The sequence below is a fragment of the Mobula birostris genome, chromosome 6, assembly GCF_030028105.1.
Source record: "Mobula birostris isolate sMobBir1 chromosome 6, sMobBir1.hap1, whole genome shotgun sequence".
NCBI classification, from domain to species: domain Eukaryota; kingdom Metazoa; phylum Chordata; class Chondrichthyes; order Myliobatiformes; family Myliobatidae; genus Mobula; species Mobula birostris.
Window position 1 is genome coordinate 67,891,523 of NC_092375.1, and position 27,469 is coordinate 67,918,991.

Below are 27,469 nucleotides of genomic sequence, written 5' to 3' on the forward strand. Positions count from 1 at the left end.
AGATCATTGTCAGAGGCTCAGTAATCTCCTCCCTCACCTCCCACAGTAGCCTGGGGTATATCTCGTCCGATCCTGGAGACTTATCCAACTTGATGCTTTTCAAAAGCTCCAGCACATCCTCTTTCTTAATGCCTATATGCTCAAGCTTTTCAATCACTCAAAGTCATCCCTACAATCGCCAAGATCCTTTTCCGTAGTGAATACTGAAGCAAAGTATTCATTAAGTACCTCTACCATCTCCTCCGGTTCCATACACACTTTCCCACTGTCACACTTGATTGGTCCTATTCTCTCATGCCTTATCATCTTGCTCTTCACATACTTGTAGAATGACTTGGGATTTTCTTTAATCCTGCTCGCCAAGGCTTTCTCATGGCCCCTTCTGGCTCTCCTAATTTCATTCTTAAGCTCCTTCCTGCTAGCCTTATAATTTTCTAGATCTCTATCATTACCTAGTTTTTTGAACCTTTCACAGGCTTTCCTTTTCTTCTTGACTAGATTTTCAACAGCTTCTTCTTGACTAGAGTTTCAGTAGTAGTATCTACCTCCACCACACCCTCTGGCAGTGAATTTCAGATATCAACCATTTTCACTATGAAAGAACATACCTGTCAAATTCCTTTTAAAACTCCTTTCTTTCTCCTTAAACACATCCTTCATGTTATCTGTTCTATCCATTTTGTCTGAGCCTCTTATAATTTTTCTAAATCTATCAGGAAATCATTCATTCTTCTTTGCTGCAAGTAAACCATACCCACCCTCTACGATTTCTCCCATTACTCAAAACCAGACAGAACTCTAATTATTCTCCTCTGTGCTCTCTTCAATGTAAATATATCCCGTCCAAGCAGTGACAATCAAATCTGCACACTATATTCCAATTGTGGTCCAACTTTTTGTCAAGTTGCAACATAATGGCCCAGCTTTTCAGAATTATTACCCATTTACTGAATATGTTCTAGGTCCGATTGATTTTCAAAAATGCCATCAACTCGCACTTGTTGAGATTACATTCCATTTGTCAATGCTCTGCCGAACTTAGCAACTATAACCTGCTATAGGCTGAGGCAATCTTCCTTGATATCCGTAACACCAGAAACTTTCCTGTGATCTGTAAATTTACTAAATCGTACCTTGAGCATTCACATCCAAGTTGTTAATATTTATCCAAAGCAGGGGTTCACAACCTGGGGTCCACAGACCCCTTGCCAAATGGCATTGGTCCATGACATAAAAAAGGTTGGAAATCTCTAATCTAAGGGGACATCGTTCTATTCTGAGGCTGTGCTCTGGTCCTAGACTCTTGCACTATTGGAAATATTCTCCATGTCCACTCAATCTAGGGCTTTCAATTTTCTTAGAATACAATATGAGTGAAATTCTGAAGTGATCATAGTTGAAAAATTATTTTGATGTTTGCCACCATGATGTTTCCCACCTGTGTGATGTAACAATAGATTGCTATTACTCATGGGTACCACAGTCCAAAGACATACCAGTTAATAGGTTAATTAGTCATTGCAAATTGTTCCATAATCGGATTGGAGTTAAATTGGTGTATTGTTGGACAGCGTGGCTCGAAGAGCTGGAAGGGCCTATTCCGTGCTGTATCTCTAAATAAATAAATAGATCACAAAGATGAATCACTGTCCCAATAGCCACCTATGCTCCACTGGTCATAGATTTTCAACCAAAAGAGCATTCTTTCCATCACCATCTCCACCCGGTCACCAGGCCAATTTTGGATTCAATTGCCTACTCAGCTTGGATCCCACATGCCTTATACACTGAAGCAGCCCACCAAAGAAGGCCCTAGTAAAGTCCACACAAACAATATCTCCCACCCTTCCTTCATCTATCTTCTTTGTTAAATCCTCACAAACACAATTAAACTAGTGAGACAGGATTTCTCCCACACAGAGACATGCTGAAAAATCATAATCAGTTCCTATCTTTCCAAAACACATATATCTTATCCCTTAGAATTTTCTGCAATAACTCCACTACCACCGATGTAAGCCTCATTGGCCTTTAGTTACACAAACATGAGAAAACCTGCAGATGCTGGAATTCCAAGGCAAAACACACAAAATGCTGGAGGAACTCAGCAGGTCAGGCAGTATCTATGGAAATGAATAAACAGTTTACTTTACTTTATTGTCACCAAACAATTGATAGTAGAGCGTACAATCGTCGCAGCGATATTTGATTCTGCGCTTCGCACTCCCTGGAGTACAAATCGATAGTAAATAGTAAAAATTTAAATTATAAATCATAAATTGAAAATAGAAAAGGGAAAGTAAGGTAGTGCAAAAAAACCGAGAGGCAGGTCTGGATATTTGAAGGGTACGGCCCAGATCCGGGTCAGGATCCGTTCAGCAGTCTTATCACAGTTGGAAAGAAGCTGTTCCCAAATCTGGCCGTACAAGTCTTCAAGCTCCTGAGCCTTCTCCCGGAGGGAAGAGGGATGAAAAGTGTGTTGGCTGGGTGGGTCGTGTCCTTGATTATCCTGACAGCACTGCTACGACAGCTGCGGTGTAAAGTGAGTCCAAGGATGGAAGATTGGTTTGTGTAATGTGCTGGGCTGTGTTCACATCATCAGTTGATGTTTCAGACCGGAACCCTTAGTCAGTGCCTTTGGTTAAGTGGCTTTTCCCTGCTGCTCTCCTTAAATTAAGGAAAAACATTAACTATTCTGGCTCCTCAGATGTGACCAACAAAATGCAAAATTCTCTGTCAGGGCTCCATCTATTTCTTCCCTTGTTACTTATTGTAATCTCAGACAGATCTCATTTGGTCCTGTGCACATCAAACCCTATGCATTCCTTGATTGCACCTCCTATTTCTTCATTCTGACAAGCTCCAGTTTACCTATGTACCCTTCTGTGGCTTTATGTCCTTCTCCTTGGTGAGTACAGATGAAAAGTATTCATTAGCAATTTGTCCAAATGGTCTGGTCCCTGTATTCAATACTTTGAGATTTTTCTGTATTTAATTTTGTAATGTGACAAAATGGAACCTGTATAATCCCAGAGTGTTTTGCTATAAATTAAGTGTGAATGTAGCAAGAGGCATGTAATGTCCTGCTCATTGTTCATTGTGTAACAAAGGGGAGATTGACAAAATGTGTGAGCTTAAATAAATGTACTACAGCTGCTAAATGGAAGAGCTGGTCCTCAGTACAGATAACAGCCAAAGAATAGTCTGAAAACAAATTAAAAAAACGAACTTTGTAGACTGTAAATTAGAAGCGTCATGCCACAATGAGGAGTGGAGGTGCTTCTCCTTGCAGGTAATAACAAGTCTGTGAACAGATCCACTCTGTGTTTTTTGGTTCTCTGTTAAAAGACCTAGCAAAAGGTACATGACATCCTTCAGGGACCTTAGCTTTCCCTGGCTACCTACACCTTCCTGATATACATAAAAGGTCCTGGGATTCCCTTTAAGTTTTCTTGATATTCACGGCCCCTTTTCTCGCTCCTAATTTCTGCCTTAAGTTATAAACACGAGATTCTGCAGATGCTGGTAATCCAGAGCAACACAAACAAAATGCTGGAAGAACTCACCAAGTCAGGCAACATCTATAGAAAGGAACAAACAGTCAATGTTTTGTGCTGACACCCTTCACCAGGACTGGAAAGGAAGTGGGAAGAAGCCAGAATAAGAAGATGGGAGAAGGGATAGAAGTACAAGCTGGAAGCTGATAGGTGAAACCGTGGATGGGGAGAGGGGATGATGAGAAGCTGGGAGCTGATGGTGGAAGAAGTGAAGATCTGAAGAAGAAGGCATATGTTAGGAGAGGAGAGTAGACCTTGGAAGAAAGGGAAGGAGGAGAGGCACAAGTGGGAGGTGATATGCAGGTGAGGAAAAGAGAAGATGTAAAAGGGGAGCCACAGTAGGGAATGGAAGAAGAAGGAAGGGGAGGGGGAAAAATTACCAGAAGTTCAAGAAATCAATGTTATGCCATCAACTTAGAGACTACCCTGACAGACTATGAGGTGCTGCTCCTCCACCTGAGAGTGGCTTCATCATTGCAGCAGAGGAGGCTATGGACCAACACATTGTAATGGGAATGGGGATTGGAATTAAAATGCTGGCCATTAGGAAGTCCTGCTTGTAACGGATGGAGCAAAGGTGCTCAACAGCGGTCCCCCAATCCACGCCTGGTCTCACCAATGTAGAGAAGGTCACATCGAGAGCACAGGATATAGTGAATGACCCCAAAATATTTGCAGGTGAAGTGTTGCCTCACATGGAAGGAGTGTTTGGAAGGAGTGAAAGGAGGTGAGGGAGGAGGTAAATGGGCAGGTGTAGTACTTCTTCCGCTAGTAGTAGGATCATCGTAAGTTCTCTTCTATACCGTCCTTTTTCTTCAGTAGACTCCCTCGATTCCAATTGCCTCTGCTATGTGTTTACTTTTCTCCCCCACCAAGATTCTCTAATCTTGGCATCATTGCCTTTCACCCTTATTGAAATATGCTGGTCCTGTACTCTTACTTATCTATATACTACTAAAACTCTCATGCTTTGTCTGTGGCCTCCAATTAGCGCAAACTGTGCAATACAGCGGCACTTTTTTTGGCTAAATCGAATTAAAATGCGCTAACTTACAGAATGCAGGCAACATTCAGGATTATATATTTGTGTAAAATTGCTCATTCGCAAAAATCAACAGGCTCCCTTTTAACCCGAGAGCCGATCCACCATCATGAAATCGGGACACGACAGCCCGAAGCATGCGCACAGCCAGCCTCAGCAGCGACACCTACCGGAGCAAAAGGGCAGGGCAACTCTATTTCGAGGGGTCACATTCTGCTAATCACCATCAGCATGTGCAGGATTGGGACAGATCCAACTGTCACCCATCAATAAGAGATAATTAAATCTTATTGTAATGATGTACTTCGAGACACCCTTAAAACCCTTTGCTGATGTCAAAGGACAGTGGTGACTATATCACATCCATTTAGGAGAGCGCCAGCCCCATCATCAAGAATAATCAGCATCCTTTGGTGTTACTGCTTCATATTTTCTATCCAGCATTAGGGTAAAAAAAATGGTCAGCCTAAATATGCCACGTGGAGAGGGAAGGGGGACGTTATGGTCAAGAGATGTTGTCGAGAAGCGGCAAGGAGAGGGAGAAAACAAGAATAGGATGAGGCTAGGGCTACACAACTCCAGGATCAAAGAGTCAGGACAAAAAAAGATGAGAGAAAAAGAGACAGAGGAGGAGAGGCATGCACGTCTCCAGGATCAGAGACAAACAACAAACAGCAGAAGAGATGAAGAGACGAGGAATGAAAGGACTGCACGTCTCCAGAATGACAACAAGAGGCACAAGGGTGGCAGATAAACCAGAAATGATGCCATCAAAAGTGCCCTTCGTTAAACGAGGAGGACCTATATTTGCTTTGCTATGTATCATTCTTCTTTAATAAACTGAGGTTTTCTACTTCAGTTTCCAAAGCAAAGTGATACCAATGGCATTCAGGAAAATTTAATGTTCATTCTGGTCACATCAGACTGCACTACCCTTCTCTCACAGGGAATCCCAACGGGTCATCCCGTTGTCTAGTTCTCTGTTAAAAGACTCAGACTTGTGAGGTCCATCTGCATCTGTGTCCAATCTTCTTTCATCAGGTACTCTCTTACACTATTGAAATAACCCCCCCGGCAATGAAAGAGTTTAACTTTAGGACCAAATTCATCCCTTTCCATAATTTCTTGAGAAGTATATTATCTTGGACACTGTATTCCATAGATACTTCCCCCATCAGTCCAGTTTCATTTCAGATAAACTCAAAGTTATGGTTTATCTTTAACAGGAATTTCTCCATATTCTCTCAATAAAACTTTGCTGAATGCAAGTAAAATAATTACACTCCATCTAAGCCCCTTGCGCTAAGGCAATCCCAGTCAATAATGTGCAAGTTAAAATCATTATTATTATACTTCAGTTGCTCTTACGCTTTTCTGTCATTTGCTTACATATATGTGTCTCTAAATCCTGCTGGCTATTGGGAAACCTATAATATAACCCCAGTAAAGTGACTTCCCCTCTCTTTTTCCACAGTATATCCTCTCTAAGTATTGCTGTTATGTTCTCCCTAATCAATACTGTGACTCCTTCTCCTCTTCGCTGCTGTTCATCGACTATTGTTTAGCATTCAACACCATAATTCCCACAATTCTGATTGATAAGTTACAGAATCTAGGCCTCTGCAGTTGGATCCTCGACTTCCTAACTGGAAGATCACAACCTGTGTGGATTGGTGATAGCATATCCTCCTCGCTGACGATCAACACTGGCACACCTCAGGGATGTGTGCTTAGCCCACTGCTCTACTCTCTCATGACTGTGTGGCTAGGCATAGCTCAAACCATCTATAAATTTGCTGCTGATACAACCATTGCTGGTAGAATCTCAGATAGAGATGAGAGGGCGTACAGGAGTAAGATATACCAACTAATGGAGTGGGGTCACAGCAACAACCTTGCACTCAACGTCAGTAACACGAAAGAGGTAACTGGGGACTTCAGGAAGGGTAAGATGAAGGAACACATACCAATCCTCACAGAGGGATCAGAAGTGGAGAGAGTGAGCAGTTTCAAGTTCCTGGGTGTCAAGATCTTTGAGGACCTAACCTAGTCCCAACATATTGAGGCAGCTATAAGGAAACCAAGACAGCGACTATTCTTCATTTGGAGTTTGCAGAGATTTGGTATGTCAACAATAATACTCAAAAACTTCTATAGATATACTGTGGAGAGTGTTCTGGCAGGTTGCATCACTGTCTGGTATGGGGGGTTGGGGGGCCAGGGTAGAGTGGTGGGGGCTACTGCACAAGACTGAAAGAAGCTACAGAGGGTTGTAAGTTTAACCCGTTCCATCTTGGGTATAGCCTACAAAATACCCAGGACATCTTCAAGGAACAGTGTGTCAGAAGGGCAGCGTCCATTATTAAGGACCTCCAGCACCCAGGGCATGCACTTTTCTCATTGTTGCCATCAGGTCGGAGGTATAGAAGCCTGAAGGTACACACTCAGTGATTCAGGAACAGCTTCTTCCCCTCTGCCATCCGATTCCTAAATGGACATTGAACCCATGAACACTACCTTACTTTTTAAAATCTGTATTATTTCTGTTTGTGCACGATTTTCATCTTTTCAATATACATATACTGTAATTGATTTACTTATTGATTTATTTTTACTTTTTTTCCTTCCATATTATGTACTGCATTGAACTGCTGCTGCTAAGTTAACAAATTTCACAATACCTGCCGGTGATATAATAAACCTGATTCTGATTCTTTTCCATTCCCCTCTGTTACATCTGGAACTTCAATATCCTAGAACATTAAGCTCCCAGTCTTGCCTTCTCTCAACCATGTTTCTGCAATTTCAGGAGTGATGAAGGGTCTCAACCCAAAACACTGCCTCTGTATCCCTCTCTATAGATGATGCCAGTGGTGACTTTCTCCAGCATTTTGTGTGTGTTTCTCTGGATTTCCAGCATCTGCAGAATCTCTTGTGTTTGTGTTTATGACTACAATGATATCATAATTTCAAGTGTTGATCCAACATCGAAACGAAAAGTTTCTTTACATTCAGGTAATTGCATTTGAGCCCACCAGCTCTCCCATGATTCCTAAAATGCTTATTTCCTTTGTTGCCTGTACTTGATATATCTTACATATTTTTCTCCCCACCTGCACACTGGAGGCCAGGTGATTGGCTTTATTTAAAGCAGAATTAATAGGTTTTTAATTAGTAAGGGTGTCAAAGGCTATAGGGAGAAGGCAGGAGGATGGAGTTGAGAGGGAAAGTAAATCAGCCATGATGAAATGATAGAGCAGACTTGATGGCTGCCCCTGCATCTTATATATCTCACTTCTCTACCAAATTTTCTTAAACCATTGTCAACAACCACCCTCCTTCCCAGTAAGAATATTGGTCCTCTTCCAGTTTCAATGCAACCTATTCTTCTTGTGCAAATCCCATCTGCTCCAGAAGTGGTCCCAATTATTCAATGTCCACCTGTACCACCATTTTAGTCATGTTTTTGTTGTCCTATACTCCCAGTTCTACCCTCAGTATCAAGTAGTACCAGAAGTTATCCTGAGATTTGTTCCTAAAGGTTCTGCCTAACTCCGTTAATTTACTTTGCAGGACCTCATCCCTATCTAATGCTGTTAGTACCAATGTTTACCACAACAACATCTTACTTCCCCCATAAGCCCCTCTACTCCCCTTCAGAATGCTCTGCACGCAGTCTGAGAGACCACTCTGACTCTGTCATCAGGAACAACCTACCACATTGGAGTCTTGCTCTGTTTCCCTCACTAATGAATCCCCAATCTCTACTGTTTGCCTAGACTTTTCCCCTTCCTTGCTGTGCATCAGATCCAGCAGTACTGCCTTAAATTTGGTTGCTGCTGCCAAATTACTCAAGCAGGCCACCTTTCTTTCCTAAAGAGCAACCAAAGCAATAACGCCAAGAGGGCAGTGACCACAGGAGACTTCTGCATTACCCACCTGCACTTGCTGCCTTTCTTGATGGTTACCCAACTTCTTTCTTTCTGTACCTCTAGCTCACACAATATACTGTTCGTGACATTTTCAACATCCTGGTTCCTCCCTCCATTGTGAGTCTAACCACAGCTCTAACTGTTCGATATGGCTTAACAAAAGCTTGCAGAGGGACACCCTTCCCATAGGTGCTAGACTATTCTACCAGGGAAATTATCAGAAGGAAATCTTATACTGACAATACTGAAAATTCATCTATTCCAGCAGGTATACATTAACTAATGTTAAAATTAAAATCATCAAACATTGTCTGGAATCACAAAACACTTTTTAAGATGTCATTACCTGAAAGGGAAGGCTCCACAAATGACCTCTGTGTACTCTGATAGAAGCACACATTCTCTCCCTTTTTTTGTTAGAAACATAGAAAACCTAGAGCACAATACAAGCCCTTCAGCCCACAATGCTGTGCCGAACATGTACTTACTTTAGAAATTACCTACGTTTACCCATAGCCCTCTATTTTTCTAAGCTCCATGTACCTATCCAGGAGTCTCTTAAAAGACACTATCATATCTGCCTCCAGCACCGTCACCAGCAGCCCATTCCACATACTCACCACTCTGCATAAAAAACCTACCCCTGACATCTCCTCTGTACCTGCTTCCAAGCACCTTAAAACTGTGCCCTCTCATGTTAGCCATTTCAGCCCTGGGAAAAAGCCTCTGACTATCCACACAATCAAAGCTTCTTATCATCTTATACACCTCTATCAGGGCACCTCTCATCCTCCACCAATCCAAGAAGAAAAGGCCGAGTTCACTCAACCTATTATAAGGCATGCTTCCCAATCCAGGCAACATCCTTGTAAATCTCATCTGCACCCTTTCTATATTTTATACACCCTCCCTGTAGTGAGGTGACCAGAACTGAACACAGTACTCCAAGTGGGGTCTGACCAGGACCCTGTATAGCTGTAACATTACCTCTTGGCTCCTAAACTCAATCCCATGGTTGATGAAGGCCAATACACCGTACGCCTTCTTAACCACAGAGTCAACCTGCGCAGCAGCTTTGAGTGTCCTATAAACTCGGACCCCAAGATCCCTCTGATCCTCCACACTGCCAAGAGTCTTACCATTAATACTATATTCTGCCATCATATTTGACCTACTAAAATGAACCATCTTACATTTATCTGGGTTGGACTCCATTTGCCACTTCTCAGCCCAGTTTTGCATTTTATTGATGTCCTGCTGTAACATCTGACAGCCCTCCACACTATCCACAACACCCCCAACCTTTGTGTCATCAGCAAATTTACTAACCCATCCCTTCAATTCCACATCCAGGGCTTCTCATGGCCCCTTCTGGCTCTCCAAATGTCATTCTTAAGCTCCTTCCTGCTAGCCTTATAATCTTCCAGATCTCTATCATTACCGAGTTTTTTGAACTTTTCATAAGCTTTTCTTTTTACTTCTTGACTAGATTTTCAACAGCCTTTGTACACCACGGTTCCTGTATCCTACCATCATTTCTGTCTTATTGGAGCATACCTATGCAGAACGCCACGCAAATATCCCCTGAACATTTGCCACATTTCTGCCATACATTTCCCTGAGAACATCTATTCCCAATTAATGCTTCCAAGTTCCTGCCTGATAGCTCCATATTTCCCCTTACTCCAATTAAATACTCTCCTAACGTGTCTGTTCCTATCCCTCTCCAATGCTATGGTAAAGGAGATAGAATTGTGATCACTATCTCCAAAATGCTCTCCCACTGAGAGACTTGACACCTGACCGGGTTCACTTCTTAATACCAGATCAAGTATAGCCTCTCCTCTTGTAGGCTTCTCTACATATTGTGTCAGGAAACCTTCATGAACACACCTAATAAACTCCACCCCATCTAAACCCCTTGCTCTAGGGAGACGCCAATCAATATTTGGGAAATTCCTCCCACCACGACAACCCTGTCATTATTACACCTTTTCAGAATCTGTCTCCCTATCTACTCCTTGATGTTCCTGTTACTATTGGGTGATCTATAAAAAACACCCAGTAGAGTTATTGACCCCTTCTTGTTTCTAATTTCCACCCACCGAGACTCAATAAACAATCCCTCCATAACTTCCTCCTTTTCTACAGCTGTGACACTATCTCTGATCAGCAGTGCCACACCCCCACCTCTTTTGCCTCCCTCTCTGTCCTTTCTGAAACATCCAAAGCCTGGCACTTTAAGTATCTATTCCTGCCCCTGAGCCGTCCAAGTCTCTGTAATGGCCACAACATCATAGCTCCAAGTACTGATCCACTTTCTAAACTTAGCTACTTTGTCATGATGCTTCTTCCATTAAAATAGACACATCTCAAACCATCAGTGTGAGCGCAACCTTTCCCTATCACCTGCCTATCCTCCCTCTCGCACTGTCTCCAAGCTTTCTCCATTTGTGAAAACAGGAGTACTTATTGTTAAGAGGGACAGCTACACGGGTACTCTCTACTATCTGACTCTTGCCCTTCCCTCTCCTGACTTTTACTCACTTATCTGTCTCCCAAGGCCCCGGTGTGACTATATGCCTATAGCTCCTCTCTATCACCTGCTCACTTTCCCTGGCCAGACAAAGGTCATCCAGCTGCAGCTCCAGTTCCCTGACTCAGTCCCTAAGGAGCTGCTGCTCGACGCACCTGGCGCAGATGTGGCCATCCAGGAGGCTGGGAGTCTCCCGGACTTCCCACTTCTGACATCCAGCACAGAACACCAGTCTCACAGACACACTTCCTGTTTCTATTCCTCACAGGTAACCTGTCTCACCTCGAACTGTTATCGCCAAAGCCCCGTTGAGTCAAAGCTCTCCTACTCTGTCTACCTCTATTACATCGCCCACTCCTCTGGCGCCTGCTCTATAAAGCTGTTTCCTTTTAAACTCTTCGAGCTGCTCCAACTCGCTGATGTCCACGTGCTTGTGCAGTCGTCCCTTGATCAAACCGCTGAAGAAAAAACTGTCTCCTTTTAAACTCTTCGAGCCGTGCTAACTCGCTGATATCCACTCCCTTGTGCAGTCGTCCCTTGATTGTTAGGAGCTTATTTGTGCTATTTTGTTTTCATTAGAAGAAAAGCCATTTTCCTGCAAAACACAGCTTAACAGGGATTCAACATGCAAAATTTAATAGCAATCAAGTCTTACCCTGGTTACACACTCAAAATCTGGTTTGAACATTAATGGGTACATTGATGTTTCACAAGCTCGTATATGAAGCATTGATGGGCCGAAGAAGTCCTTCCCTTCCAGAACAGCTCGAATTGTCCAATCTTCTTGAGTCTCATTTTGCTGAAAAACAAGTTATTCAGCATGTTAGCATCAAAATTATTTTCAATTGTCTCTTAGAAATGAATACAATCCAAATGATTATACTGCATCTAAATATTATGCTCACATCATTTCTTTAATTATAAATCAATTACTTCACCAATATATTCCTGATAATAAACAGTTTTGAACTGGTAGTAAGTATTAAATTTCATTTTGGTTCTTCAAAATCAAATATAGCATAAAAGCAAATGTTATGGCGGCCAACACAAAACATTGTTCAGTACTAGTTTTTAAAGACTGTTATGTTTACATTTAAAAATTTCAAATACCTAAGTTAACGAAAGGAAACATTTCTTTTGCAATTAAACCGAAGATAATTGCTGTGCATAAGGACTCCCCAGTGCTCAAACTTTATCTCACCTTTTCCAATGCTGATTCTCTACTGATCGTGATGAATATAACAACAATGCAGCACTTAGTGCTGCTGCCTGACAGCTCAAGCATCCTGAGTTTGATCCTAACTCTGAAGCTTTCTATATGGTGCTTGCATATTCTTGTAACTATGTGGGTTTCCCCTGGGACTTCCAGTTTCCTTCCAGATCTCAAAGATGTGCTGGCTGGTCAGTCTCTCTAAGTTATCCCTACTGTAGGTTGGTGGCAGTTTATGGGATATGTGAGACAGAATAGATTACAGTGAAATATGATGAGGAATAGAACTGATAGGATTGCTCTAATAGCCAAAATAACTTCAGAGGTCAAATGGTTTTCTTTTATGTCATAAGAAAATATGAGAATATGTTGGAGCTACATAGCAACTTGGAGACATAGCTGCTGAAACTTTGCCTTGTTAATAGTTCCTAATAGCTAGAACCATTGATATAATGATACTGCACATGCTACCACTTGCACTGTGGGAATGTTGAATGAAGGGTGCATTCAGTCCAAGAGTGCAGAACTCAAAGGCTTCCACAAGGAGCACAGGAATTTATGCAAAGACCATGCACACTCTTTCACAGAACCTTCAGATAAAAGAGAGCTCGTGTTCAGTGGGTAGCATGCTAGACTCTTTTTTTTAAGATTCCAGAGTCTGCTGCATAAAGGTACTGAAAAAGCTGAGGAGTTGCATTTTGTTAATAATTGGAGTTGAAAAAATGGTAAAGTAGCAGCTGGAAATCAAAACAATCAAAAGATGTTTCACAACCATTGGAAAGGAAATGTAACCAGAAGTTTTGAACAGGGACAAAAGAAAATACATTTTAGCTGAGAAAAAAAAACATACAAGTAGTTTGATTATTTAACTTCACTAAAATCAATTCTGTTTAATCTAATTATTGACTGAAGTAATTAATTTTGGTATATTAGTTTTATTTCTATATTTAATGACATAAGCACAATTATTTTAACAGGAACATTGATGCTGTATAAAACAGAATTATGCAAATATAATGGGATCATTAAACTTACCATATTTAATTCGACATACCTAACAAAATGCAGGATTCAAATGCATTTTGTTAGGTATCTATTTTCATAAAACATGATTGCACCTTCTGCACAAGCTAAATCTGGAAATATTAGGCTAGCTGTCAAATGTTAAACTTGAAAAATTATTTTTTACAAATAATTGAAACAATTTTAATGATTACAAATAAAGAAAGAAAGCCACCATCCAATGAAAATTTACTGCATCAGTAATAGCTATTCAGGTAGTTTACAACATATCATTCTGGAATTGCATTTTTGAAGTAGTATCATCTGTCAACCATTGCAATGAATTTTGTGCAAAACTTTACTCAGATACTTGACAAGGTCATCACTCCTTCCTCCCATAAGATCATGCAGAAACAGGCAGCCTACAGCCATCAATTCAAAAGATAATTTTCAAAAACAGAATAGTTGCAAACTGATAATAACTCAACTTGACACATCTAGAACTCTGAGCTCTTGATACTGCATACAATACTCAAACCACATCCTGACTTTCTCTGAAATATGATTAGCTACAATTTCCCATAATGTATTCATCCTTCTAAATGCAGCTTTTACAATGCTTCATAAGAAAGAATGTCATGTCAGTATGGTCTCTGGATCACAAGGCCCCCTCCCCTTGATCTCATAGATTATCACCTTTTTCAAGCACTACAAACAGCAGCAGTATGATGAATTCTAAAACGAAGTACATGTTTATATTAAAATGTGCATCTGTCACATTTGAGTATTGTAGAGAGATACAGTTTTGATTTTTCTGGAGAGATTCTACAGTGTGCTCCTGGTCACATGACTTGAACATCTGTTGCCTGCTGAGCTCTGTGCAGCTTTAACTTCCATAAAAGTCTTTGAGATACCTCTGCCAACTCGTATCAGATTTGGAAAGCTTTGGAATATTTTCTTGAAGACTGAAAGGTCTCATACAAAAAGGATTAAACCACAAATAAAGCATTCTCTTCTATTTAACACTTCCTACATTATTAACGTTGCTTTCCATACCTCAAACATATGATTAATCCTTCAAATGAGTATCTATAATAGAACATGATATTTTATTTGACCCAACAAAACTAACGTACATTGAGCTTCAATATGAGAAAACTTAAATTGTAAAGAAGATTTTTTTCATTTCATTGTGCTTCCCATGAACTGATTTATCATTCTTTTTCAGAATTAAGATCAGGTTTATTATGATGAATGACGTATGTTGTGAAATTTGTTGTTTTGTGATAGCAAGTCAGTGCAAGGCATACAATTTTAAGCGGAAATTTGCAGACAAGCCTTACACAAGGTGATTCCTTTTTCTACATTGTGAAATTGATCATAATATGCTGGGACTCATTTATAAAAGAACAGTTGAAATCTACCAGACAACCTTAAAAACCAAAAAAAATACACCTACTCAGTCTATGGTGGAATCAGGATCTAAATGGCACCAACTGCAATTTAAATTCAAAGTTACAAAGAAGCGATATGGACCCATTTAACGCAGCAGAAAGCAGTTGGTCACCACGATTAAATAGCACCACTTGCAGCTGAAATGCTAAGCAGGGGTCAGAGGAAGTCATGAGTTGGGTGTCTCCTGGATACCATAGTCACTGCAAGGTAATATTGAAATAACTATGGCATATTAATCCTGTTTGGATGACATCTACACGATGCAAATAAACTGACATGCAAGATTATAATAAAATTAATTCTATCAAGAAATGCTGAATGCAACTCCAGCTGTCAACATCAATTTGCCACAACTGTTTTTCATAGAGCTTCAGAGTTTCTATCTGTTTCTCCAACGTATTTATTTATTCTCGCCTAGTCATGATATTGGGGAAAAAAACCTACAGATTCTCATCAAAAGCCAGATTCAAGAACTGACCGCTGGTTGTCTGTTTGAAAATCAAACATGAAGAATAATACAACTCCAGTATTAAGTTGAATATTATACATATGAATGATTAAAGTTTCTCCAATAGAAATTTTTAACCAGAAGTTTCAGTTCATAGCTACTAATTGCCATTGACCAGTTTTAATACTTCTTTATCAGTTGGCATGCAATAGAAGCATAATTACCCAATGATCTAGTTACAGATCCTCCTACATAAAGAATACTATTTTCATCATTCTGTCTGCTGTAATATTGTCTAATACATCAATAACAATCCAAAGGAAATTCAGATGTGGCTTAATTCATTTTGATTAGAAAATAATAAGTCAAATAATTCTGTGGGTGGGCATCTGATTTCAGTAATTATACCTGCATGGTCAAGAGTTTTTCAGATTTTTTTTCAGTAAATCAGTAAGGTAAAGATGCAAGTATGGCATGGCTCTGTTTTCAATTGTTGTGTGTTTACCTCCTTACTTACAGTTTATTAACTACCAACTATAATAATGTACACATTGAGTGAAAATTGGACTTCAGAAAAATGGAAATATCATATAGAAGGAAGAATCTGTCACTGCAGCTAATCAAAATAACTATTCAAGGTTTGTGTTTTATCATACCTGGAATATTGCAACCAATTTTGGGAAATACAATTCAGGAAGAATACCTTAAAGGGAGAGCAGTGAAGATTTGCTGGATTGATATCAGGTGCTAAGGGTTAAATGATAAGGAGAATTTGCATATAAAATAATTTAGATGATTTCACATTTTCACAAGATTAAGGGATTCTGTCAGCTTGATGGGACTTTGGAACTATGGGATATGGCTTTAAAATCTGAGTAAAACTCAAAAACATTTCAACATGATGCAGGTAATGAAAATGGAATTCTTTCACAAATGAATTTTAGAAAATGATAAAGTTCAAAAGCAGGAAATATTAAATATAAATGATTTTATCTCAGGTGATTTCAATGAAGAAAGGAGTCTGAATCTGATTTCAGGGTCAGGGGACATCCACTTAAGAGAGGATTTTGCTTTCTCCCAAAAGAGTGGAAATCTTTGGAATTCCCTTCGCCGGAAGCCTGTAGAGACCAAATCATTAACATCATTTAAGCCCTAGATAAATATTCTGTTCAAGGGAGAGTTAAGGATTAAAGGCAACAAGCAGAAAAGTTGATTGGAGGTAAAGATCATATCAACCATGAACTTACTGAAAATCAGCACTCACAAAGAGTCTCCAAATTATGTTGGTCTTAAATCAGCACATCTGTAGACTTGGCTGAAGCAATCACTGATGATTTTCAACCAGTTAGATGAATAACGTTCTTAACATTTTCTAGTGATTTCCTAAACATCATCTTAACTTTAATAACAATGTATGAGTCCGCTGTAAATAAAATTAAGATTTCAAAAAATCTGTTATTTCCATGAGTGAGCCAAATTTTGATTAAGTTCATTGGAATCATTCAGAAATGAGTAAAATCCTATTGTTAAAATGCTACTTTAGAGGTTCCGGTGATGTCATCATCCAGAATGGCAGCTTAAATCAATAGCTCCTCTGGAAAAATGCATATTTTGCCCTGTTAACCCATCAAATATAAGATCTTTCAAAAATATCTGAATTGATAAGGGGGGCAAGAATGGGGAAAAAGAATGGAGATAAAAAAAGCACCACTGTGGAGCCTGTGGAAGAGGGAGGTACAGCATGCAGCTCTCCTACACGTGCGTGTGGCGGCGAAGCTGACGCTGGGCCTCGTGCAGGCGAAGTGGCAAATATGATAAGGAATCTGGAAGAGATAAGGGAAGTCCAAAAAGATATAAAGCAGCAACTCAATGATATAAAGTCAGAGTTCACCAACGTCAATCAGAAAATAGTGGTGGCAGAGACTCGAATTAAGAAGGTGGAAGATCACGTGCAAAACGTGGAACAGATACTAAGTAAGACAATAAAAATATTAAATCAACAGGAAAGTAAATTGCTTGACCAGGAGGGAAGATTGCGACGGAAAAATGCCAGGATTTATAATGTTCCAGAAGAAGCGGAGGGATTGTTGATGATAGACTTTGTAGACAAGCTGCTGCGGGAAGCGCTGGAGATTCCCCCGACTATGGAGATTGAAACTGAGAGGGCGCATCATTCGCTTGTCCTGCGGCCCTCTGGAGACACAGAAAGTAAACCACGCTCAATAGTACTTAAATTCCTTCGATTCAAGAGCAAGGCGGAGATTCTATGAAGGGCCTGGGGTAAGAAGAGGGTTTTTTGGAACGGGAAGTTAATATACTTTGATCATGATTACCCCCCGGTGGTCCTACAGAAACGGAAGGAATATTTGGAAGCAAAACGAATATTAAAGCAAGAAAAGATTAAATTCCAAACCCCGTACCCTGCTAAACTGAGGGTATTTTACCAAGAAAGGATACGGCTATACGGATACCAGACGGTGGAAGAGGCAACTGCAGACATGAACAACAGAGGACTGCCCATTAGCGTGGTCAAACCAAGGGAAAGTCTGGCTGAGCAGTTATCCCGAACTGCTTGGGAAATAGTAAGAGAACCTAGAAAGCAGGGAGCAGGAGCAGGACGAGAGAAGGATATTAGGAAGAGATTGTCAGTTCTCTGAGGGCAGCCCTCACCTCCTCCAGAAGAGCCATAATGTTTGGCTAACCTTAAAAGTGCTGATAAACTAAACGGAAGCAAAAATGGACGGTGATATACCTATCTCAAGAAATACGTATTATTATGTGGATTTTATATTACTCAATTTTTAAAAATTCATTTATTCATTCTTTTTTTCTCACCTAAATGAGAATATATACATGGGAAGAATACACAGGGAAATCATTTCTGCGTAATGGACATAGTTTTTTTTTACTTACTTTTATAGGTACTGCAAAGGGAGCCCTCAACCCACAGGTAGGAAGGGCTAACCCCCATGGCTAGACTTTTCTTCTAGCCCAATCCAGGGTCATCTAGAGACCCCAGCCTTGGAATCACACCTTTGTAACCCTTTTTTTTAATTATTCACATTTCTTGGCTATTATTTGTTCAGGGAGTAGATTGATTAAGTTATACTCTGCAAATTTCAACGATATACTAACAGATAAATACACATGGCTAAGGACAAAGTAAAATTCATTTCTTTTAATGTCAATGGGCTGTTGAATCTAGTCAAGCGCAGTAAAATTCTATTCAAAAATGAAAAAACAAGCCCATGCAATATATTTACAGGAAACTCACTTAAGTGATAATGAGCATAGAAAATTAAAGAAATCAGGACATAGAAGAGGAGTTGTTATTCTCACCTCAAGTAAGCTAAATTTTGAAAAAGTATTCGAAATGGGAGATAAAGAGGGCAGATATATTCTGGTAAGGGGGAATATAGATGGAAATCCAGTTACTTTATTGAACATATACGCACCCCCAGGAAGTGATATTAGTTTCTTCCAGAAAATTACTAATATTATGGTAACAGAAACAGAAGGTCTCTTGGTATGTGGGGGAGACTTAAATTTACAATTACAACCAAAGTTAGATTCTTCCAATAGAAAATCTTATGAAACAAAGTCCATACGTAAGAAAGTTAACTCTCTTTTTGAGGATGTTGGTCTAATTGATATATGGAGGGACCTTTTCCCCGACAGGAGAAATATGGAGGGATTACACTCATTGTTCTGCGCCCCCCCCCCCCCATTCCGTATATACAAGAATAGACTATTTCATAACATTTGGAAAAGATAGAGACAAAATAATCACCTGTGGAATTGGGACAATAGATGTAAGTGACCATGCACCTATATATTTATCTGTTGGTTTTGATCTACAACCAAAGAATACTATTTGGAAACTAAATTCAAGTCTACTCAATGATCCTGATTTTAAGGAACAAATTAAAAAAGAAATTGGTCTTTACTTAGAATTCAATGATAATGGAGAGGTTTCACCTCCCATTCTATGGGGTACTCTGAAGGCTGTCTTAAGAGGGAAAATTATAGCGATATCTTCATATAAGAAAAAAATAAGGAACAGAACTTTAGAGGAATTACAAAATAAGCTGAAGGAACTAGAAAATAAAACAGAAATTCAGTTTGGCACAGGATGCACTAGAGGAAATTTAAAAAATTAGGAATGAAATTAATAGTTTGGCTACGCAAGAAATTAGAAAAAAAATGTTTCTGAAACAGAGACACTATGAAAGTGGATCTAAATCTATGAAAATACTGGCGTGGAAAATGAAAAAAAAAAGATGCAGAAAATACAATTCATAGAATAAGGGATCCAAGAACAAAAGTGATAAAAAAAATAAGCTAAGTGAAATTCAAGAAGCTTTTGAAATGTTTTACAAAACTCTATATTCCAAAGTTCCAGGGGGAAGCATAACCCAAATTGACACCTTCCTGAATTCTTTAGAGTTACCCACTTTAAGCAAAGAACAAAATAGAACAATGACTGCTGATATAACTGAAGCTGAACTAAAAACTGCAATTAGTAGGCCTAAATTAAGCAAGTCACCAGGATCAGATGGATATACGGCAGAGTGGTATAAAGAGTTTAGAAGTGAGTAAATTCCTACTTTACTCCCCACACTGAACTGGACCCTAAGAAAGGCGCAAATGCCACCCAGCTGGAAGGAGGCGATAATCTCAGCTATACCGAAAGAAGGCAAGGATAAAACTGAATGTGGGTCATTTAGACCAATATCTGTTCTTAATGTGGATTATAGAATATTTACCTCCATCATGGCCAAACAATTAAAAGAGTTTCTACCCACACTGATACATAATGATCAGACAGTTTTTATACAACAACGCCAAACACAAGACAATATATGAAGGACACTTCATATTATGGATCATATTTAAAAATGAAATTGAAGCAATAGTGATAAGTGTGGATGCTGAAAAGGCATTTGATTTGGTTAATTGGAATTTTCTTTACAGAGTTTTACATAGATTTGGTCTACATGACACAATTATTAAAACTATACAGGCACTATACGACAATCCTACTGCCAGGATTAAAATCAATGGATATTTATCTAATAGTTTTATCCTAGAAAGGGGCATGAGACAGGGTTGTGCATGGTCACTGCTACCCTTCGCATTATATCTGGAACCATTAGCTCAATATATCAGACAAAATGAAGATATCAGGGGAATTACTATGAAAGGGACAGAGCATAAATTGGCCTGGTACGCCGATGACACTTTGATCGATCTAAGGGCAACCAACATACTCTTTACATAAATTGATGCAATCCTTTGAACAATATGGCCAATTATCAGGATGCAAGATCAACACAGATAAAACCCAACTACTTTCATATAACTATAGCCCACCAAGAGAAATTGCGAGTAGATATCCTTGGGCATGGCAAACAGACTCCATCAAATATTTGGGCATCATTATGCCAAAAGATTTGGCAGAATTATCAGAATGCAATTATCAGCCTATATATAAAAAAATTAAGGGAGATATAACAAGATGGAACCTAATTCCTTTTCTTGGTCTTAGTTCAAGGATTGAATCTATTAAAATGAATATACTGCCCAGACTACTATATCTCTTTCAGACCCTACCAATAGAGATTAACCAAAGTCAATTCAATGAATGGAACAAGATGCTATCAAGATATATATGGCAAGGTAAAAGGCCTAGGGTTCATCTTAAAACTTTGCAATTAACCAAGGAAAAGCGGGGATGGGGCCTACCGTCTCTTAGAGATTACTATTTTGCAGCACAGTTGAGAGCCGTGATATGCTGGTGCAACCCATCATATGGCGCTCAATGGAAAAACATTGAGGAGAGGATACTTTCCAACCCCATACAGGCAATTTTGGCTGATAACAACCTACAAAGTTACATAAATAATATCGACAACCCGTGGGTGAAATGGACTCTTAAAATATGGAAAACTGTTATAAAAGAATATAAACTGGAGAGAGACACTGCAATTCTTAAATGGTGTGCATATGACTCGGATTTTACGCCGAATAAACTGGATGCTAGATTTAAGGACTGGACAGCTAAAGGACTAACAGCTATTTGCAATATAATGAAAGAAGGAACAATGTTCAGTTTTGAAATGCTCAAGAGAAACACATATTAGAAAAACAAGATTTTTACCAGTATTTACAGTATGTTAATAGGACGGTTAAAAATGTAACCAAGGCAAATACATGTCTGATAGAGCTATTTAGAAAAGCATTATAATTCAGACAACGGTAGTAGAATCATTTCAAGCGTTTATAAGGGTTTGTCAAATCTTAAGACACATTCGACTTCATACATTAAAACAAAATGGGAGAAGGAAGGAGGGATAATAATATCTGGACAATAATATGGAGGTATCAATGGAAGTGTACCAGTTCACAGAAATGGAGGGAGTTTGGGTGGAAAAACTTGATATTTTATTACACCCTCTCAGAAATCCCATTATAATAGTAACCCTACTGCTTGCTGGAGAAATTGTGGAAGTCAAAATGCAAACTATTATATTTTCTGGGAATGCCCTGTTACCAAAGACTATTGGAGTGGAATACATAATGCCCTACAAGACATCTTTAAATGTGAAATACCTTTAGAGAGTGAGACCATATATTCTGGGTATATACCTCAAGAATGGCTGAAAAGAGATAAATATTTAATGAATGTACTGCTGGTGGCTGGTAAAAAGACCCTTACAAGGAAATGTTTATCTCAGGAGAGCCCAACTTGAAATATATGGATGGAAATTACAATGGACGTTTACAAAATAGAGAAGATAACAGCATCTGATAATCATAAGTTGGAACAATTTTATTCATACTGGAAAAAAATGGTTTAACTGCATAACACCTCATAGGTCTGATTTTATTCTCACAAGTCAATGAATATGTTGTAAAAAAAACTCCCTACTCTGTACATAGTTTTCTTCTTTCGATTGTTCTTTCTTTCCTCTCCTTCCTGTAAGTGTATACCTCAGATAAATATTATGTAGAGATTTGTGACAAATATGATTATGTGATATATATGTACAGTATCTGAAATACATCTTATGGGAATGTTTGTTTGATGATGAAATTCAATAAAAAAATAAATTACAAAAAATGCTGCTTTAGAAAATTCATATTTAAAATTAACATTTTCAATGAATTAAAATAAATAATATAGTAATTATAGTGTAATATCTGTATAAAATATTTAAAAGAACATTTTTCCTGAGATGGTTCTTTTGCCTTATTATACTGAAATGACTTTTAAGATTGCTGCACTTTGCTTTTACGTCAATTCAAAGATAATGAGTTAAAATGAGCAAATATTGTAAAAGGAATTTTAAGTTAATACTACATTGCTCTTGAGAATGAACATATTATTTCATGCAGTGATTAGACCACATAGTCATAAGACAGAGCAGAGTTAGGCCCACTGAGTATGCTCCACCATTCAGTCACAACTGCTGTATCATTCTCTTACCTTCTCTCCATAATCTTTGACACCCTTATGAATCATGAACCTATGAACCTCCATTTTAAACATACACAATGGCCTCCACACCCACTGTGGCAATAAACTCCACAGATTTACATCCTCTGGCTGAAGAAATTCCCACTCATTTCTGTTCTAAAAGGAAAGCTTTTTATTCTGAGGCTGTGCCACTGACTCTCTCTGACTATTAGAAACATCCTCTTCATGTCCACTCAATCCAGGCCTTTGGATATTCACTAGGTTTCAATGAGTTCCACCCTCACCCACCTAAACTCCAGCAAGTACAGATCCAGAGAGCTCTTCATACATTAGTGCTCATATGTTAACTCTTTCATTCCCATAAAACTTCTCTGGACCCTCTCAAATGACAGCACATCCAACTCAAAACTCAAAACTGCTCAAAATACAGAAAGTCTCGTCTGACCAGTGCCTTCAAAGCCTCAACACTGCATACTTGATTTAATATTCTGGTCCTCTCAAAATAAATGTGAACATTGCATTTGCCTTCTTTACTACCCCACCTCAAACTGCAAGTTAACCTTTAGGGAATCCTGCACTAGAACTCCCAAGTTGCTTTGTACCTACAATTTCTAAGCTCTCTCCCCATTTAGAAATTAGTCTGTGCCTTTATTCCTTCTATCAAAGTACATGACCATACCATTCCCTAGACTGTATTTATCTGCCACTACATTGCCCATTCTCCCAACTTGTCCAAGTCCTCTATATTCTCCCTGCTTCCTCAATATTATTTATACCTCCATATGTCTTTGTATCATCCACAAACTTGGCAACAAGGCACAGGATAGAAATGTCCCACAGAAGAGGTTCTCAAGTGGCAGGGCTAGGCAACTGTGGCTGACAAAGGAAGTTAAGGATTGCATAAAACCCAAGGAAAGGGCATATAAACTAGCAAAAGTGAGTGGAAAGTTGGATGATTGAGAAGCTGTTAAAATCCAACAAAAGGCAACTAACAAAGGGTCTCGACCTGAAACGTCGGCTGTACCTCTTCCTAGAGATGCTGCCTGGCCTGCTGCGTTCACCAGCAACTTTGATGTGTGTTGCTAAAAAAGCTATAAGAAGGGAAAAGATGAAATATGAGAACAAACTAGCCAATAATATAAAACAGGATACCAAAAGTTTTTTCAGTTATATAAAGAATAAAAGGGAGGTGAGGGTTGATACTGGACCACTGAAAAATGATGCTGATGAGGTAGTAATGGGGGACAAAGAAATGGTAGTTGAACAATGGGTACTTTACACCTGTATTCACTGTGGAAGACACTAGCAGTGTGCCAGATGTCTGTGAGTGTCAGGGAGCAGGAGTGTATGCCATTGCTATTACAAAGGAAAAAGTGCTAGCCAAACTCAAGGGTCTTAAGGTGGATAAGTCACCTGGACAGATGGACTACGTCCCAGATTCCTGAGAGAGGTTGATGAAGAGATAACGGATACATTGGTCATGATCTTTCAAGAATCACTTGATTCTGGCATGGTGCTAGAGGACTGGAAGACTGCAAATGTCATTCCACTGTTTAAGAAGAGAGGAAGGTAAAAGAAAGGAAATTATAGGCCAGTTAGCCTAACCTCAATGGAAAGGAATGTGTTGGAGTCTCCAACAATTCCATTAAGGAACACACACAGAATGTTGGTGGGAAGCAGCAGGCCAAACAACATCCATAGGAAGAAGCACAGTCGACGTTTCGGTCCAAGACCCTTCGTCAGGACTAACTGAAAGAAGCGATAGTAAGAGATTTGAAAGTGGGAGGTGGAGGCCCTCCCATTCCCACTTTCAAATCTCTTACTATCGCTTCTTTCAGTTAGACCTGACGAAGGGTCTCGGCCCAAAACATCGACTGTGCTTCTTCCCATGGATGCTGTCTGGCCTGCTGCCTTCCACCAGCATTTTGTGTGTGTTGCTTGAATTTCCAGCATCTGCAGATCTCCTCGTGTTTGCACTTCCATTACGGATGAGGTTTCGAGGTACTTCGAGACTAATGATAAAATGAGTCAAAGTCAGCATAGCATGGCTTCTGTAATGGGAAATCTTTCCTGACAAATCTGTTCGAGTTCTCCATGGAAGTAACAAGCAGGGTGGACAAAGGAGAGGCAGTGGATGTCATTTACTTAGATTTTCATAAGGCATTTAATAAGGTGTCACACATGAGGCTGCTTAACAAGATAAAATCCAATAACGTTACAGGAAAGATCCTAGCATGGATAGAGGAATGGCTGATAGGCAGGAGGCAGTGAGTGGGAATAAAAAGGGGTTTTTCTGGTTGGCTGCCAGTGACTAGTGGTGTTCCTCGGGGGTCAGTATTGGGACTGCTACTTTTCACATTGTCTGTCAGTGATTTGGATAATGGAATTAATGGCTTTGTGGCAAAATTTGTGGATGATACAAACAGAGGTGGAGGGGTAGGTAGTGCTGAAGAAGCAATGCGATTGCAGCAGGACTTAGACAAATTTCAAGAATGGGCAAAAAAAGTGGCAGATGAAATACAGTGTTGGGAAATGTATGATAATGCATTTTGGTAAAAGGAACAATAGTGCGGACTATTATCTACATGGGGAGAAGTTTCAAACATTAGAGGTGCAGAGGGACTTAGGAGTCCTTGTACAAGATTTCTAGATTAATTTACAGGTCGAGTCTGTGGTCAAGAAGGCAAGTGCAATGTTGGCATCTATTTCAGGGGGAAAAGAATATAAAAACAAGGAGATAATGCTGAGGCTTTATAAAACACTAGTCAGGCTGCCACTTGGAGTATTGTCGAAAGATTTAAACATAGGACATAGAAATCTACAGCACATTACAGGCCCTTCAGCCCACAATGTTGTGCCAACCATGTAACTCAAGAAAATGCCTAGAATTTCCCTAGCACATAGCCCTCTATTTTTCTGAGCTCCATGTACCTATCTAAGAGGCTTTTAAAAGACCCTATTGTATCCACTTCCACCACCGTCATCAGCAGTGCATTCCATGCATCCACCACTCTTTGTGTGAAAAACTTACCCCTGATATCCCCTCAGTACGTATTTCCGAGCACCTTAAAAGTATGTCCCCTTGTGTTAGCCATTTCAGTCCTGGGAAAAAGCCTCTGACTATCCACACAATCAACACCTCTCATCACCTTATCCACCTCTACCTGGTCACCTCTCATCCTCTGCCACTCCAAGGAGAAAAGGCCAAGTATGCTCAACCTATTCTCATAAGGTACACTCTCCAATCCAGGTAACACCCTTGTACATCTCCTCTGCACTCTCTCTATAGTTTTCACATCGTTCCTGTAGTGAGGCGACCAGAACTGAACACAGTACTCTAATTGGGGTCTGACCAAGGTCTTATATAGCTGAAACATTACCTCACCGTTCTTAAACTCAATCCCATAGTTGATGAATACAAACACACCAAATGCCTTCTTAATAACACTGTCGACTTGTGCAGCAGCTTTGAGTGTCCTATTGACATGGACCACAAGATCTCTCAGATCTTTCACACTGCCAAGAGCCTTACCATTAATATTATATTATGTCTTCAAATTTGACCTACTAAAATGAACCACTTCACTTATCTGGATTGAAGTCCATCTGCCACTTCTCAGCCCAGTTCTGCATCCTATCGATGTCCCGCTGTAACTTTTGACAACCCTCTAGACTATCTACAACACCCCCAATCCTTGTGTCATCTGCAAACTTACTAACCCACCCTTCTACTTCATCCAGGTCAGTTATAAAAATCAGAAAGAGGAGGGGTCCCTGAATAGGTCTCTGCGGACTACCACTGGTCACCAAACTTCATGTGAAATACGCACCATCTACAACCACCCTTTGCCTTCTGTGGGCAAGCCAATTCTGGATCCACAAAGCAAGATCTCCTTGGATCCCATGCCTCCTTACTTTCTGAAGCAGCCTTGCATGGGGAACCTTTTCAAATGCCTTAAAGAAATCCATATACACTACATCCACTGCTCTACCATCATCAATGTATATTGTTACATCTTCAGAGAATTTGATCAGGTTCGTAAGGCATGACCTGCCCTTGACAAAGCCAGGCTGACTATCCCTAATCAGATTATGTCTCTCCAAATGCTCATAAATCCTGCCTCTCAGGATCTTCTTCAACAACTTGTCCACCACTGAAGTCAGACTCACTGGTCTATAATTTCCTGGCTTATCTCTGCTCCCTTTCTTGAAGAAAGATCATTGTAAGAGGCTCAGCAATCTCCTCCTTCACTTCCCACAGTAGCCTGGGGTATATCTGGGCCTGGGGCATGGTGGAGGATTACAAATACCTGGGGTTACGAATTGACAATAAACTGGACTGGTCAAAGAACACTGAGGCTGTCTACAAGAAGGGTCAGAGCTGTCTCTATTTCCTGAGGGGACTGAGGTCCTTTAACATCTGCCGGACGACGCTGAGGATGTTCTACGAGTCTGTGGTGGCCAGTGCGATCATGTTTGCTGTTGTGTGCTGGGGCAGCAGACTGAGGGTAGCAGACACCAACAGAATCAACAAACTCATTCGTAAGGCCAGTGATGTTGTGGGGATGGAACTGGACTCTCTGACGGTGGTGTCTGAAAAGAGGATGCTGTCCAAGTTGCATACCATCTTGGACAATGTCTCCCATCCACTACATAATGTACTGGTTGGGCACAGGAGTACATTCAGCCAGATACTCATTCCACCGAGATGCAACACAGAGCATCATAGGAAGTCATTCCTGCCTGTGGTCATCAAACTTTACAAATCCTCCCTTGGAGGCTCAGACACCCTGAGCCAATAGGCTGG

At 39.9% G+C, this 27,469-nt stretch overlaps 1 protein-coding gene across 1 annotated transcript in view; it reads right to left on the reverse strand.

The window, feature by feature from the left end:
- LOC140199082 (cilia- and flagella-associated protein 47-like) overlaps window positions 1–27,469 on the reverse strand; it is a 697,686-nt gene that overhangs the window by 248,748 nt on the left and 421,469 nt on the right. Inside the window, exon 47 of the mRNA XM_072260570.1 lies at window positions 11,723–11,866. Within this exon, the coding sequence (XP_072116671.1) occupies window positions 11,723–11,866 (144 nt within the window). The remainder of the gene's footprint in view (window positions 1–11,722; window positions 11,867–27,469) is intronic.